The following is a 14,359-nucleotide window of genomic DNA, read 5'->3' as shown; positions in this document are numbered from 1 at the left end:
TGGCCCGCAGAGGGGAACCACGTTTTGCCCACCCGCTGCTCGGGCTGGGGTTGGAGCCTACTGAAGTTACAGCCCTGCCCCCTACCCACCCTGACCTCCTCAAGAGCCACAAGCGGCAGCAAAGAAGCATAGTCCGGCGGTACGACCCGGAGCCCCAGACCACTTTATTGTCCCTGCGGGGGCACCTGGGTCCTGGAACCGCCCCCCGCCGTGACCCTGCCCCGGTGAGGAGGGCAGAGGGAAGAGGACGGGCGGGGGGCGGTGGGAGGTCACCAAACCGTGGAAACCGGGCACGGCCAGGGCCCCCGCGAAGCCCGGGGTGCCGAAGGGTCGAAAGGAAGCCTCGAGGGCTGGCGGCCACACGTCTTCACACGGTACCCCACCCCTCCGTCCACCCGTTCCTTCAGGACTCCGCTCTCCGGCGTGCCCACGGCTCGGCCCTGCCCGCCCCAGGGAGGTCCACGGTGGCTCTGGGCCTTAATGACCCGGCCCGGCCCTCAGGCCGAGCTGGAGGCCCAGCTCCCGCCCCTCAGAGCCGGCCCAGGCCCAATCCTACCCCCGGCCTGGGCAGTTCAAGGGCCGGGGGTGCTGGGTCAAGTGTCCGGGGACGCCAGGCCCGCGAGGAGCCAATTTGGCTTGATGTTTTGGCAAGGGCGGTGAGGAGAGAGGGAGTCACAGTTGGGGTGATCTGAGGCTACCGGCCCCCCATTAGCTCCACCCCCGGCTGAAGTACCTGCATGGGGCAGATGCGGCCCAGCCCCCGGCAGGGAGGGAGCTGACCCCTGCCCGGGGGGAAGGGCGGGACGAGCTGAGGAGCCGATGGGTGGGACTAGGGACGTGGTCCTGGCGCCTGGGGGTGGGCTGAACCACGCTGGTCCAGGGGCTGGGAGCTCCGGACAGGGATGGGGAGGGGATGGCCGGGGCCGGTGGGCCGAGTGAGGGGACCGGACCGGATCCGGAGGGCCGAGAGGGCGGGTTCCGCTCACAGACTCGGGGGGTGGGCCGGGCACCGCCGAGGCAGATCGGCGGGCCGGGCGACGTCAGGTGGGTGGGTTTGCGGGGAGGAGAAGGACACCCTACTACCGGGGAGAGCTCCTAGGGTGGGGGCTGGGAAGACACTCTTTCAGGTGGGCGAGGTTGGCTAAAGGGCAAAGGGGGTGACGACGGGCTGTAGGACAACCCATCAGGGAGTCCCTTCCGCTCGGGGACCAACGTCCAGACCACCAGGGGCATCCCCGGAGTTCTGTCCTTCCTCCCGCGGGGCGTGGCGGGGGCCGACGTCTCCCTCTGGGCCCCGCCGGGGCTGCGGGGCGGCGACATCACCGCAGGTGGAGCGTCAGGGTGACGGTCAAGACGACGCCCAGGAAGAGGAGGAAGGGGAGCCAGGTCTTCACCAAGGCCCCGAGGCTGCGGTGGGGAGAGGGGGAGAGATGGAGGAGGAGGAGGAGGGGGAGTTGGTGGGGGTCGCTCCCCAGGACGGGGACTCCCCCCAACACACCCAGGGGCTCCTAGGTGCCACAGGGTCTCTTGACCTCTGACCCCAGGCTGAGGGGGTGCTGGCGGGCAGGAAGGCAAACCCCATGGGGCGGGAAGTCTTCCCGCCCACCCCAACCCTCCCCAGGGCGAGGTTCCCCCCTTTTCTCCCCTTCCCCCTTGACTAGGCTCTCAAGCAGGAGGTGGGCCAAGCGGGCGGCAGAGCGTGCTGGGGCCGCGACGGGCAAGAGGGCCCGCGGAGCCCGAACCCGTTGTCCGTTCGGGGACCCGGATTCTCCAGGGTGGGGCCGCCCGCCCGGCCCCCGTGGGGCCCCGTCGCGGCCGGCCCCGTGGGCGGGCTCACCTCACGTACTTCCCGTAGAGCAGGCAGTAGAGGCACAGCTTCACCATGTTCCAGCGGGCGCTGTTGTCGTAGCGCATTAGATTCAGGGCCAGCGCCACGTGCGAGTGGCAGTTGTCACAGCAGAGGTTGTGCTGCGGACGGCGAGGTGTCGGCCCTTCCCAATCCAGGGAGCGGGCAGAGCCCGCAGAGAGGGCCTGGACCCTCACCCACCCCCGCCCCGCTACGTCCCTTCCCCCAGGACCGCTCAGATGCAGGGCGGGTTTACCCCGCGGGGCCTGGACTCCCCCTCGTCCTCGATCCCCGGTCCCTCCAGCCGCAGACACTCCCGCCCCATCTCCTGTCCCGGGCGCGCCCCCCCCCCCCCGCCCGGCTCAGGGCAGGTTTGCCCCGTGGGGCATCGACTCCCCGGCTTCCGTCCCCCGTCGCCACCGCCCACCCCCGCCGGGCGGGTTTACCATGTGGTGCTTGTACTCTTCAGACGCATCGTGCACGGCCGTGTCCCAGGCGCTGGGGCCGCTGACGTACACCTTGTTCGGGTCCAGCTTCCAGTACCTGATGGCCCGGGAATCAAAAGTCCTTAGAAAGCTGGGGTCGAGACCCCGACTCTCCTCCCAGCCGGCGACAGGGGCGACCGCCCGGCCGCCCGCCCCCGCCAATTCACTCTTCGGCGCGCGTGCCCTCACCTCGCCAATCTCCTCGTGCCTCGCAACCCCCCCGGGGGAGGGACGGAGGGCGGGATCCCGATGATGACAACAGGGACGATGATGATAACCGTGCGGTTTGTTAAGCGCTTACTAGGTTCCAGGAGCCGTATTAAGCGCTGGGGTAGAGAATCGGGTTGGACACAGTCCCCGTCCCGCAAGGGGCTTCCAGTCCAGGCGAGGTCCTCTCCCCATTTCCCGGAGGCGGAAGCCGAGGCCCAGAGAGGTTAAGCGACTTGTCCGGGATCGACCAGCGGGCTGTGACAGGGCTAGGGCCGGGACCTGGGCCTCCTAACTCCGGGACCCCTTCCGCTCAGTTGCCGGGCTTCGGTTAACCCACCGGACCTGGGGGCCCGGGGAGGGGTCCCCCCCGCCGGCCCCCCCCATCGGCTCTCGGGAATGCCGGGCTAACCGATGCATTCCCTATCCCACCCTGGCCTCCGCCAAGGCCGTTCAGAGAAGGCAGCGTGGCCTAATGGGAAAAGCACCCCGGGCATCCGAGGCCTGGGAATCCTCTGATTTCCTCTGGTTCTAGTCCCGGTTCTGTCGCTTGCCTGCTGTGTGATCTCGGGCAAGTGTCTTAGCTTCTCTGTGCCTCAGTTTCCTCATCTGAAAAATGGGGATTCGATACCGGATCTCCCTCGTCCTCGGGGATCGGGGACGAGGGGGAGTCCAGACCCTGCGGGGTAAACTTAAGACTGCGAGCCCCATGCGGAACAGGGATTGATGATCTTTTATCTACCCCGGCACTTAATAAGGTGTTGAGCACAAAGCGCGTTTACCAAGTACCCCGATTATTATTACTATTATACAGAGGAAGCAGTTGGCTCCGGTGACTTGGCCCAAGGTAGCGATGAGGGTCAGTGCCGCGGGCCCCCCCGCGGCAGTGCCCGTGGCACGCGGTGCCCGCCCCGCCCGGCTTGATGGGCGACACTTACTTCGCAGGCTTTCCGAAGGCCATGTTGTCCTCCTGCAGGGGCAGAGAAGGGGTCAGGGGCCCCGCGCCGGAGGCTTCCCCGGGGAGGGGGTGGCCGCGGCCGGGGCCGAGGAGCCACCCGGCACCCGGGCGCCGGCCGAGGGATCCGCTGCCCGAACCCCCTCCTTCGTCACGGGGCCCCCGAGCCCCACTGCCCAGCCGCGGCCGGGGCCGATCGTGTACGGGGGGAGGGTGGGGAGATAGGAGAGGAAGGGGAGGAGAAAGGAGAGGGGGAGAAGGGGAAGGATGGGGAGAAGGGGAAGGATGGGGAGAGGAGAAGGAGGGGAGAGTCAGCCAGTCAATTTTATTTATTGAGCGCTTCCTGTGGGCAGAGCACTGTACTAAGCGCTTGGGAGACTTCGTTAGAACGGAGATGGCAGACATATTCCCTGCCCATAATCGTCTTACAGTCTGGGGGCGAAGACGGACGCTGATCTAAATAAATTACAAATATGGACATAAAGGGAGAGGGGAAGGGGAAGGAAGAGATGGAGCGGACATTGCAGTCGGGCTAAAGTTAAGATACCCCCTTCAACCTCGGCTCTAAGCCCGGCCCCCGCGGTATCCACCCAGCCTGCTCCCATCCTTTCCACTCCCCCAGCCCCACCCTGTCCCCCGAGCCCACCCCAGCCCACCAGAGGGGGCCTGATCCAGTGGGCGTCTGCATCAGTTCCCACCCGGCGGGGGCAGACCCCCCACACCAGTAGGGGCCCGGTAGGGGAAAGAGATCTATGCCCAGTGCAGGGCGGTCAGAGAGAACACCCTGCCTTCCCCCCTCAGCCCCCCGCAGCTCCCCGGTGCCCCGGGAGCCTGGGCCGGACTCACGGAGACAAAGTACGGGCCCGCGAAGTCCCGGATGATGCCCGTCGACGTGCAGATGCCCATGTGGCCGATGATGGGGAAAAACCACCTACGGGCAACGAGAGAGCACCGGTGGGTCGGGTCCGAGCGGGCCGGCGGAGCGGCCCCGGAGAGCGGGGGGGTTGGGGCTGGGGGGCCGGGACAGAGCCGCTGTGGCCGCCTGCCCCCGAGCGGCCTGCCGCTGGGCCAGGACCACCAGGGTGCAGTGGGCAGCGGGTAAGGGCCCGGGAGGAACCGGTGCCCACCCCAACAGCCCCCGCCCAGAGCCCTCGGGACCCCTTCCCCTCCTATAGGAACCGGGCAGCGGCGAGGGCATCGTAGGCGGGGGGCAAAGCCACCCCCGCAGGCGGCTCGGGGCCCCGGTGGAGATCTCGGAGGTGGGTCGCTGCTGGAAACCCCGCCGCCTCCAGTCATCCGGCCCAGACCCCCGCTGTGCTGGACACCCCCAACCCCCGCCCGGCTCAGCCGCTGCTGCTCTGGATGACCCCCAGCCCACTGTTTGCTCGGCACCTTTGGCCAGAGAGGTACGGCGGGGGGGCCTGTGCTGGGAGGTGGACATTGAGTCCGGGCAGTGGGCTGGGAGTCGATCAGCCAGTCCATCGTACTTGTTGAGCGCTTATTGTGTGCAGAGCATTGTACTAAGTGCTTGGGTGAGGACGATACAACAATTAACAGACACGTTCCCTGCCCACAACCAGCTTACGGTGTAAAGGGAGAAGAGGAGAGATGAGAGGAAAGGTATGGACACAGGACGGGTTGCTTTCTGCTTTCAAACACTTTATTTTCCCAGAACTTAAGTTGGGGAGTTGTTCCCTTCTTCACCCAGCAATTTAACCATTTCCAAGTGGCCCGGGGCGGGACCCATGGCTGGGCTACCCTACCCCGCTGTCTGCAAGATGCAGGAGATCAACCAATCAAATGTATCGAGCGCTTACTATGTGCGGAGCATTATACTAAGCGCTTGGGAGAGTACAAGAGAATTAGCACACGCGTTCCCTGCTCATAATGAGCTTACAGTCTGGAGGGAGAGACAGATATTAAGTCAAGAGGGGCAACTCATGGATCAGCTGGGTCGTTGAAGGGTCAAGCACGAAGAGGGAAGAGTGAGATGTGTTGGATCATTTATGAACTCCCCCTCTAGACTGTAAGTTCGTTGTGGGCAGGGACGTGTTTCCCAACTCTGTTATATGGGGATTAAAACTGTGAACCCTGTGTGGGACAGCGACTGTGTCCGACCTAAACTGTATCTACCTAAGGGCTTAGAACGGTGCCTGTTACATAGTAAGCGCTTAAAAAATACCAAAATTATTATTATTATTTTTGTACTCTTCCAAGTGCCTAGAACAGTGCCCTGCACACCGTACGTGCTCAATAAATACCACTGACGAGGATGATGATTCATTCATTCAATCGTATTTACTGAGCGCTTACTGGGTGCGCAGCACTTGGAAAGTACAATTCAGATGAGAGGGGGTGTTGGATGTTCTGCGCCGGGTCACGGGGGACACGGACAGAATGGAGAGGGTGTGGGACGTGAGTCCGCGACGGGTTACTGGGAGAGAATCGGGGACGGAGAGGTGAGTTGGAGGGCAGGATGATCTGCGCCGGATCACCGCGGGAAAAGCTGGGAATATCGGATGGTCCATGCTGGGTCACCGGAGAGAGCCAGGGACGGAGAGAGGCAGAATCAGTGGTGCCGGATGGTCCGTGAGGGGGTCACGGGGGGAGGGTGAGAGGTGGAGAGGGTCAGAGCTGCTGGACGGTCTCTGCTGGGTCCCTGGGGGAGAATCGGGGGCGTTGGAGGGTCTGTGCCGGGTTACTGGGGGAGAATCACAGACAGAAAAGGGAGAGTTAGAGGTGTTGGATGGTCTGTGCTGGGCCACGAGGGGAGGGTCGAGGATGGAGAAGGGGGGAGTCCGAGGTGTTGGGGAGTCTGCGCTGGGTCGCTGGGGGAGAGTCAGGGATGGAGGGGGGAGAGTTTTAGGAGCGTGGGATGGTCTGTGCTGGGTCCCTGGGGGAAGGGTCGTGGGCAGGGAAGGGACAGTTAGGGGTGCTGGATCACCCGGGAGGGCAGAGATGGGGAGTGTCAGGGGAATTGGTTGGCTGTACCACGGAGAGGCAGAGGAGCTCATCGTGGACAGGGAATGTGTCCGTTTACTGTTCCACTGTACTCTCCCAAGCGCTCAGTACAGTATCCTGCACAGAGCCAGCGCTCAATAAATATGGCCAAATGAATGACAGGTGTTGGATAGTCTGTACTGGGGAGTCAGAGGTGTTGACCGATCTGTGCTGGGTCAGTGGGGGAGAGTCAGGAGTTCCGGATGGTTCGTCCCCGACTCTGAGGGTGGGTGTCGGGGGGCGGCCAGCGTCCCGATGCCCGTCTCGATCAGCCCGTCTCCCCCCTTCTAGACTGCGAGCCCGTTGTGGGCAGGGACTGTCTCTATCTGTTGCCAAACTGTACTTTCCAAGCACTCAGTCCAGTGGTCTGCACTCAGTATGCAGCAGTGTGGTTCCGTGGCAAGAGCGTGAGCCCCACGTGGGACCACCCGGTGATCTTGTCTCCCCCCCCCATTTATTCATTCAATAGTATTTATTGAGCGCTTACTATGTGCAGAGCACTGTACTAAGCGCTGGAATGGACAAATCGGTAACAGATAGAGACAGTCCCTGCCCTTTGACGGACTTACGGTCTAATCGGGAGAGACAGACAAGAACAATGGCGATAAATAGAATCAAGGGGATGAACATCTCATTAAAACAATAGCAATAAATAGACTCAGGGGGATGAACAGCTCATTAACAAAATAAATAGGGTAATAAAAATATTTACAATTGAGAGGACGAGCACAGTGCTGAGGGGAGGGGAAGGGAGGGAAAGGGGCTTAGCTTCTTAGTTAAGCCCCCAGTGCTTAGAACAGGACTTGGCACAGAGTAAGCGCTTAACAAATAATAATAATGTTGGTATTTGTTAAGCGCTTACTCTGTGCCGAGCACTGTTCTAAGCGCTGGGGTAGACATGGGGGAATCAGGTTGTCCCACGTGGGGCTCCCAGTCTTCATCCCCATTTGACAGATGAGGTCACCGAGGTCCAGTGAAATGACTTGCCCACGGTCACCCGGCTGCCAAGTGGCAGAGCAGGGATTCGAACCCATGACCTCTGACTCCCAAGCCCGGGCTCTTTCCACTGAGCCCCGCTGCTTCTCCATGTGCAGAGCCCTGTTCTAAGCGCTGGGGGAGATCCAGGGTCATCAGGTTGTCCCACGGGAGGCTCCCAGGCTTCATCCCCATTTTACAGATGAGGTCACTGAGGCCCAGAGAAGTGAAGTAATAATAACAATGTTGGTATTTGTTAAGCGCTTCCTAGGTGCAGAGCCCTGTTCTAAGCGCTGGGGGAGATACAGGGTGATCAGGCTGTCCCCCGTGAGGCTCCCAGTTAATCCCCATTTTACAGATGAGGATACTGAGGCCCAGAGAAGTGAAGTAATAATAGTAATGTTGGTATTTGTTAAGCGCTTCCTAGGTGCAGAGCCCTGTTCTAAGCGCTGGGGGAGATCCAGGGTCATCAGGTTGTCCCCCGTGAGGCTCCCAGTTAATCCCCATTTTCCAGCTGAGGTCACTGAGGCCCAGAGAAGTGAAGTGCCTCGCCCCCGGTCACCCAGCTGACGAGTGGCAGAGCCGGGATTCGAACCCCTGACCTCTGACCCCGAAGCCCAAGCTCTTTCCACTGAGCCGGGCTGCTGAAGGCCGGAGGGGTGACCGGCCCACAGTCTCCCCGCTGAGTGGCAGAGGCGGGATTCGAACCCAGGACAGGTCCGGTCCTGTCCGGCCGGCGCGGGGGGGGGCGGAAGGACAGGTCCCGGGGCGGAGCACTCACGTCAGCACGGGGATGGGCGTCCACACGACGCAGTGGGGGAAGCGGCTCCGCTGGACATCCATCTTCGGCCCCGCCGCCGCCGCCGCCGCCGCCGCCTCCACTTCCGCCATCCCCGGCCGGCGGCCGCCGCTGCAGCCCCTCCCTCCCTCCCTCCCTCGCTTCCGCTTCCGCCCTCACGCGTCTCCACTTCCGGTCCTCTCCGCCCTACTTCCGGTCCCGCTCCCTTCGTCGTCCCCGCTCCTCCCGCCGAACCGCCCGCTCCCCCCGCCGTCCCCACCGGGCCCTGATAATGATGACGGTATGTGTCGGGCGCTTACTACGTGCCGGGCGCTGCTCTGAGCGCTGCGGGAGAGAGGACAGAAGGGGATTGGAGGCAGTCCGTCGCCCTTTGTCGTCCCCCCCGGAACTGGGCCCGCCCCGCTTCCGGTCCTACCGCCGGACCGTTCCCCCCCGAACACTAGTAATAATAATGGGGGGGATGCTCATTCATTCATTCATCCATTCATTCATTCGATAGTATTTCTTGAGCGCTTCCTATGTGCAGAGCACTGGACTAAGCGCTTGGAATGGACAATTCAATCATTCGATAGTATTTATTGAGCGCTTCCCATGTGCAGAACACTGGACTAAGCGCTTGGAATGGACAATTCATTCATTCGATAGTATTTATTGAGTGTTTCCCATGTACAGAGCATTGGACTAAGCGCTTGGAATGGACAATTCAATCATTCGATAGTATTTATTGAGCGCTTCCCATGTGCAGAGCACTGGACTAAGCGCTTGGAATGGACAATTCATTCATTCGATAGTATTTATTGAGTGCTTCCCACGTGCAGAGCACTGGACTAAAAACTTGGAACTGACAATTCATTCGATAGTATTTATTGAGCGCTTTCCATGTGCAGAGCACTGGACTAAGCGCTTGGAATGGACAATTGGGCAACAGATAGAGACCCTCCCTGCCCAACGACGGGTTCACAGTCTAAACGGGGGTAAGTCTGAAGCGCTTACTATGTGCCAGACACTGGTCTAAGTGCTGAGGTAGATAGGCTTAGTGGCAAGAGCCCGGGCTTGGGAGACAGAGGACATGGGTTCTAATCCCGGCTTCGCCACTTCTCTGCTGTGGGACCTTGGGCAAGCCGTTTCACTTCTCTTGGCCTCAGTGACCTCATCTGGAAAATGGAGATTAAGAGTGAGCCCCACGTGGGACAACCTCATTACCTTTTTGGAGAAGCAGTGTGGCCTAGGGGAAAGGGCCCGGGCTTGGGGGTCAGAGGTCGTGGGTTCAAATCCCTGCTCCGCCGCTCGTCAGCCGTGTGACTTTGGGTGAGTCACTTCACTTCTCTGGGCCCCAGTGATCTCTTCTGTAAAATGGGGATGGAGACTGTGAGCCCCACGGGGGACAACCTGATTACCTTGTACCCTCCCCAGCGCTTAGAGCAGTGCTTTGCACCTAGTAAGCGTTTAGCAAATGCCATCATTATTGTTATTATTCTCTGGGCCTCAGTGACCTCATCTGTAAAATGGGGATTAATACCGTGAGCCCCACGGGGGACAACCTCATTACCTTTTTTGAGAAGCAGCGTGGACCAGTGGAAAGGGCCCGGGCTTGGGAGTCATAGGTTATGGGTTCTAATCCCAACACTTGTCTGCTGTGTGACTGTGGGCAAGTCACTTCACTTCTCTGGGCCTCAGTGACCGCATCTGTAAAATGGGGATTAAGAGTGTGAGCCCCATGTGGGACAACCTGATGACCCTGTACCCCCCCCCCCCTGCACCACCAGCACTTAGAACAGTGCTTGGCACATAATAAGCGCTCAACAAATGCTATTATTATTATTATAAATAAGATAAGCGGATTGGATACAGTCCCCCTCGCTTTGTCGTCCCCCTGGTACCGGGGCCCTCCCCGCTCCCGGTCCTACCACTGAACCGCCCCCCTCGACCCCACTGGACAATAATAATAATAATAATAATAATAATAATGGTATTTCTTCAGTGTTTACTACGTGCCAGGCACTGTTCTAAGCGCTGAGGTAGATACAAGATGAATGGATTGGATACAGTCCCTCTTGCTTTGTCATTCATTCAATCGTATTTATTGAACACCTACTGTGTGCAGAGCACTGTATTAAGCGCTTGGAAAGTACAATTCGGCAACGGAGAGAGACAGTCCCTACCCAACGACGGGCTCACAGTCTAGAAGGGGGCAGACGGAGCAAGACAAAACGAAACAAGTAGACAGGCATCAATAACATCCAAATCGATCGTCCCGCCGACCCCACTGAATAATAATTGTTGTGTTTGTACTTAAGTTCTCTGGGCCTCAGTCATCTCACCTGCAAAATGGGGATTAAGAGCGTGAGCCCCATATGGGACGGGGACTGCGTCCAAGCCCCGATTTGCTCGTTTCCACCCCAGTGCTTAGTACAGTGCCTGGCAGGTAGTAAGTGTTTAACAATTACCATACTTATTATTATTAGACTGTAAGCTCATTGTGGCCCGGGAACGTCCGTTTATTGTTCTGTTGGACTCTCCCAAGTGCTTAGTACAGTGCTCTGCCCCAAGTAAGCGCCCAATAAATGTGACTGAATGAACAAAACCATTACTTGAACCGCCGACCGAGCCGTGGGGGCCCCCAGCCTCAGAGGGAGGGGAGTCCTGTGGTAGATTGGCTTGGCTGGTTACCTCCAGGTGCCGTGAACTCCCTCAAGACCAGGGATTATTTCACTTTTTTTTTTTTTTAAATGGTATTTGCCAGGCACTGTTCAAATCACCCGGTTAGAGATAAGCTAATCAGGTTGTAGATAACCAGGCTCTAGACTGTAATCTCCTTGTGGGCAGGGAACGGGTCTGTTTATTGTTGTCCGCTCCCCAGCGCTTAGCAGCGTTCTCTGGACACGGTAAGCGCTCAATAAATACAATTGAATGAATGAATAATAATAGTGGTATTTATTAAGCGCTTACTATGTGCAAAGCACTGTTCTAAGCGCTGGGGGGATACAGGGTGATCAGATTGTCCCACGTGGGGCTCACAGTTTTAATCCCCATTTTACACATGAGGTATCTGAGGCACAGAGCCGTTAAGTGACTTGCCCAAAGTCACACGGCTAGCAAGCGGCAGAGCCGGGAGTCGAACCCATGACCTCTGACTCCGAAGCCACGGAGCCACGCTGCTTCCCATGAGGTTGGACACAGTCCCTGTCCCACACGGGGCTCCCAGATTTAATCCCCGTTTTAGAGATGAGGTGACAGGCCCAGAGAAGCGAAGCGACTTACCCAAGGTCACACAGCAGACGAGTGGCAGGGCCAGGAGTAGAACCCAGGTCCCGGCTCTTTCCACTAGGCCACACCGCTTCCCTCCTCCACTCTCCCACGGTGGCCGCATCGCCCTGGCTTAGGACAGAGGGACGGTCCTAGAGGTCACGGGGCTCGCTCTCGGGAATGGCTGACCGGGACCACAGCCTCTGCTCCCGTCCCCTGCCCTCCAGTTTGGCCCCTGGGGGCTGGGCATTTCTGCCGGGGAGAAACCTTAGGAGGTGCAAGCAGGGCCAAGTGGAAAGAGTCCCTTGAACCCCAGCCTTGGTAGTCAGAGGACCTGGGTTCTAATCCCCGCTCTGCCGCTGGTCTGCTGCATGACCTTAGGTGAGTCACTTCACTTCTGCGTCTCGGCTCTCTCATCTGCAAAATGGGGATTCGATACCGGTTCTCCCTCTTAGTAAGAAAGTGAGCCCCAGGTGGGACCTGATTATCTTGTATCTACCCCAGCGCTTGGTACATAGTGAGCACTTAACTGCACGATTAATTAAGTAGTTGGGGGCTGGGTCTGAGGGAAGAAGTAGGCAGGCAGTGGGTCCGCCGGGTCCCCACCTACTGCCCCCAGCTGCTATTTTATCTTGCCCCTGGTCAGGAAATGGCCCCTCTCTCACCGCTTTCGAACGTGCTCACGCCTCCCTTATCCTAAAAGAAATGCTCTCTTGATCGAAAGCTCCCTCCAGTTATCACCCCGTGTCCCCATCATTCGACTCCAAACTCTTGAGCAAGTGTCTACGCCTGCTGCCTCCACTTCCTCTCCCCCAGTTCTCTCCTTGACCCATTTTAATCTGTCTTCCGTCCCCTTGGCTCCGTGAAAACTGCCCTCTCAAAGGGTAGCAGTCATTTCCTTCTTGCCAAATCCACTGGCCTCCACTCCATCCTCATCCACTCCTCCTCAACCTCTCGGCTGCCTTCGACGCCGTGGACCACCCCCTTCTCTTGGAAACGTTATCTAACGTTGGCTTCACTGGCACTGGCCTCTCCCGGTTCTCCCTTTATCTCCCTGGCTGCTCACTCTCAATCTCTTTTGCGGGCTCTTCCTCTGTCTCCCACCCCCTAACTTCAACTACCATCGCTTAGGGGGATGATTTCCAAATCTCCACCTCCAGCTTCTTATCTTTCGCTTTCCCTGCAGTCTTGTATTTCCTCCCGCCTTCAGGACAGTCTCTCTTTAGACGTCCCACCGACTCCTCAAACTTACACGTCCAAACGTAAGTCCTCCTCTTCCCCACAGAATCTGTCTTCCCCCCGACTCTTCCATCACAGGAGACAGCGCTGCCGTCTTCCCTGTCTCACAAGCCCAGAACCTTGGCATTATCCTCCATTCATCTCTCATTCCTCCCCCATGTTAATTACCAAATCCTGCCGGTTCTATCTTCACATCACTAAAATCTGCCCTTTTCTCTCCTTGCTACTTCACTGATCCGAGCACTTGTTCTACTTCATCTCGACTACTGCCTAGGCCTCCCCTTTGACCCTCCCGACTCCAGCCTCTCCCCGCTCCGGTCCGTACTTCGCCCCGCTGCTCGGATCATTTTTCTAAACAGCATTCGCTCCTTATCCTCCCATTCCTCAAGAACCTCCCGCCGCTGCCCGTCCAACTGCCAACAGGAACTCTTTTATAGCGCTCAGTCACCTTGCCCCCTCCGATTTCACTCCCACACCTGGCACTTTCACTTTGCTCTCACACCGACTTACTCACTGTACCTTGATCTCATCATTTTCCCGTTGACCCGTCCCCTCTCTGACCTAAAACCCCTTCCTCCTTCTCAATCGACAGACGGCTCCTCTCCCCACCTTCGAAGTCGTATTTTAAAAAACCACATCTCTTCCGAAAGACCTTCCCTGAGTTCTCATTTTCCCTCCCCCTTCTGCGGCACCCTTGCCCACAGATTTGTACTCTAAGCATTCGATATTCATCCCACCTTCAGTCCCCCGGCGATCATGTCCATCTCTGTGTTTTGTTTTAACGTCGGTCTCCCTCTCTAGATCGTAAGCTTCTCGTCTACCAACTCTGTTATACCGTTCCCTCCCGAGCGCTCAGTACAGGGCTCTGCACACAGGAAGTGCTCAATAAATATGATCGATCGAACTACGATCTCCCCGCAGCCAGCTTCCAGTCCGTCTCGGGTGGAGCGACTCGGCACCGCAGGGCGCGGCCCCAGACGGGGTGTGCGGCCGCCGACTCCCGAGGAGAAAACGGAAGGGCGGAGGTCCCGACCCAACTCGAGAAGCGGGATAGAGCCCGGGCCCGGGAGCCAGAAGGTCATGGGTTCTAATCCCAGCCCCGCCACCCGTCTGCTGTGGGACCCGGGGGTAGGTCACTTCACTTCTCTGCGCTTCGGTTACCTCACCTGTACAAAGGGGGATCGAGCCTGGCCACGCGGGGCAGGGACTGCGGCCAACCCCATCTGCCCGTAACCACCCCAGCGCTCAGTACGACGCTCGGCACATAGTAAGCGCTGAACAGATACCGTGATTAATTAACGAGGCTTCCTAGTTCCTTGCGGCGGGAGGGAGGGGTTTCCCCACCGGGCAGGGTGGAACCCCGAGGGGCACGGACCCTCTTCCCCCCTACCCTGTGAGGAAAGAGCCGGGTTAGCCCGTAGCCACCCCCCGTTCAGCAGAGCGATTGACGCTCAGCAGGCACCTCAGAGAAGCCGCAATCATTATTATCTGCAACCGGCACTAGGCTCACAGTGGTCCCCTCCCCTCGTCCCCCTAGAGATGAGGGAGCTTTTCATCACCAAGTGGAAATGACTGTACCAAAACCAGTCCAGAGACGGGGGCACCTC

At 59.1% G+C, this 14,359-nt stretch overlaps 1 protein-coding gene across 2 annotated transcripts; it reads right to left on the bottom strand.

Annotated features, from left to right (window-relative positions):
* Positions 1-132: 132 nt before the first annotated feature.
* TMEM222 (transmembrane protein 222) lies at positions 133-8,376 on the bottom strand. 2 transcript variants are annotated; one of them, XM_039914379.1, is made up of 7 exons: positions 8,250-8,337; positions 5,807-6,194; positions 4,340-4,424; positions 3,477-3,508; positions 2,293-2,389; positions 1,838-1,968; positions 133-1,407 (listed from the first exon to the last, which is right to left on the bottom strand). In XM_039914379.1, the coding sequence occupies exons 2-7, from the start codon at positions 6,019-6,021 to the stop codon at positions 1,320-1,322; spliced, it is 648 nt and encodes a 215-aa protein (XP_039770313.1). In that variant the 5' UTR covers positions 6,022-6,194; positions 8,250-8,337; the 3' UTR covers positions 133-1,319. The 2 variants fall into 2 exon arrangements, with proteins under 2 accessions (XP_039770313.1, XP_028936693.1); XM_029080860.2 differs by lacking the exon at positions 5,807-6,194 and having other exon boundaries at positions 8,250-8,376.
* Between the last annotated feature and the right edge of the window lie 5,983 nt (positions 8,377-14,359).

The sequence above is a fragment of the Ornithorhynchus anatinus genome, chromosome 16, assembly GCF_004115215.2.
Source record: "Ornithorhynchus anatinus isolate Pmale09 chromosome 16, mOrnAna1.pri.v4, whole genome shotgun sequence".
NCBI lineage: Eukaryota > Metazoa > Chordata > Mammalia > Monotremata > Ornithorhynchidae > Ornithorhynchus > Ornithorhynchus anatinus.
Note: the sequence above shows the minus strand (reverse complement) of the source record. Positions and strands in the feature narration are given on the sequence as shown.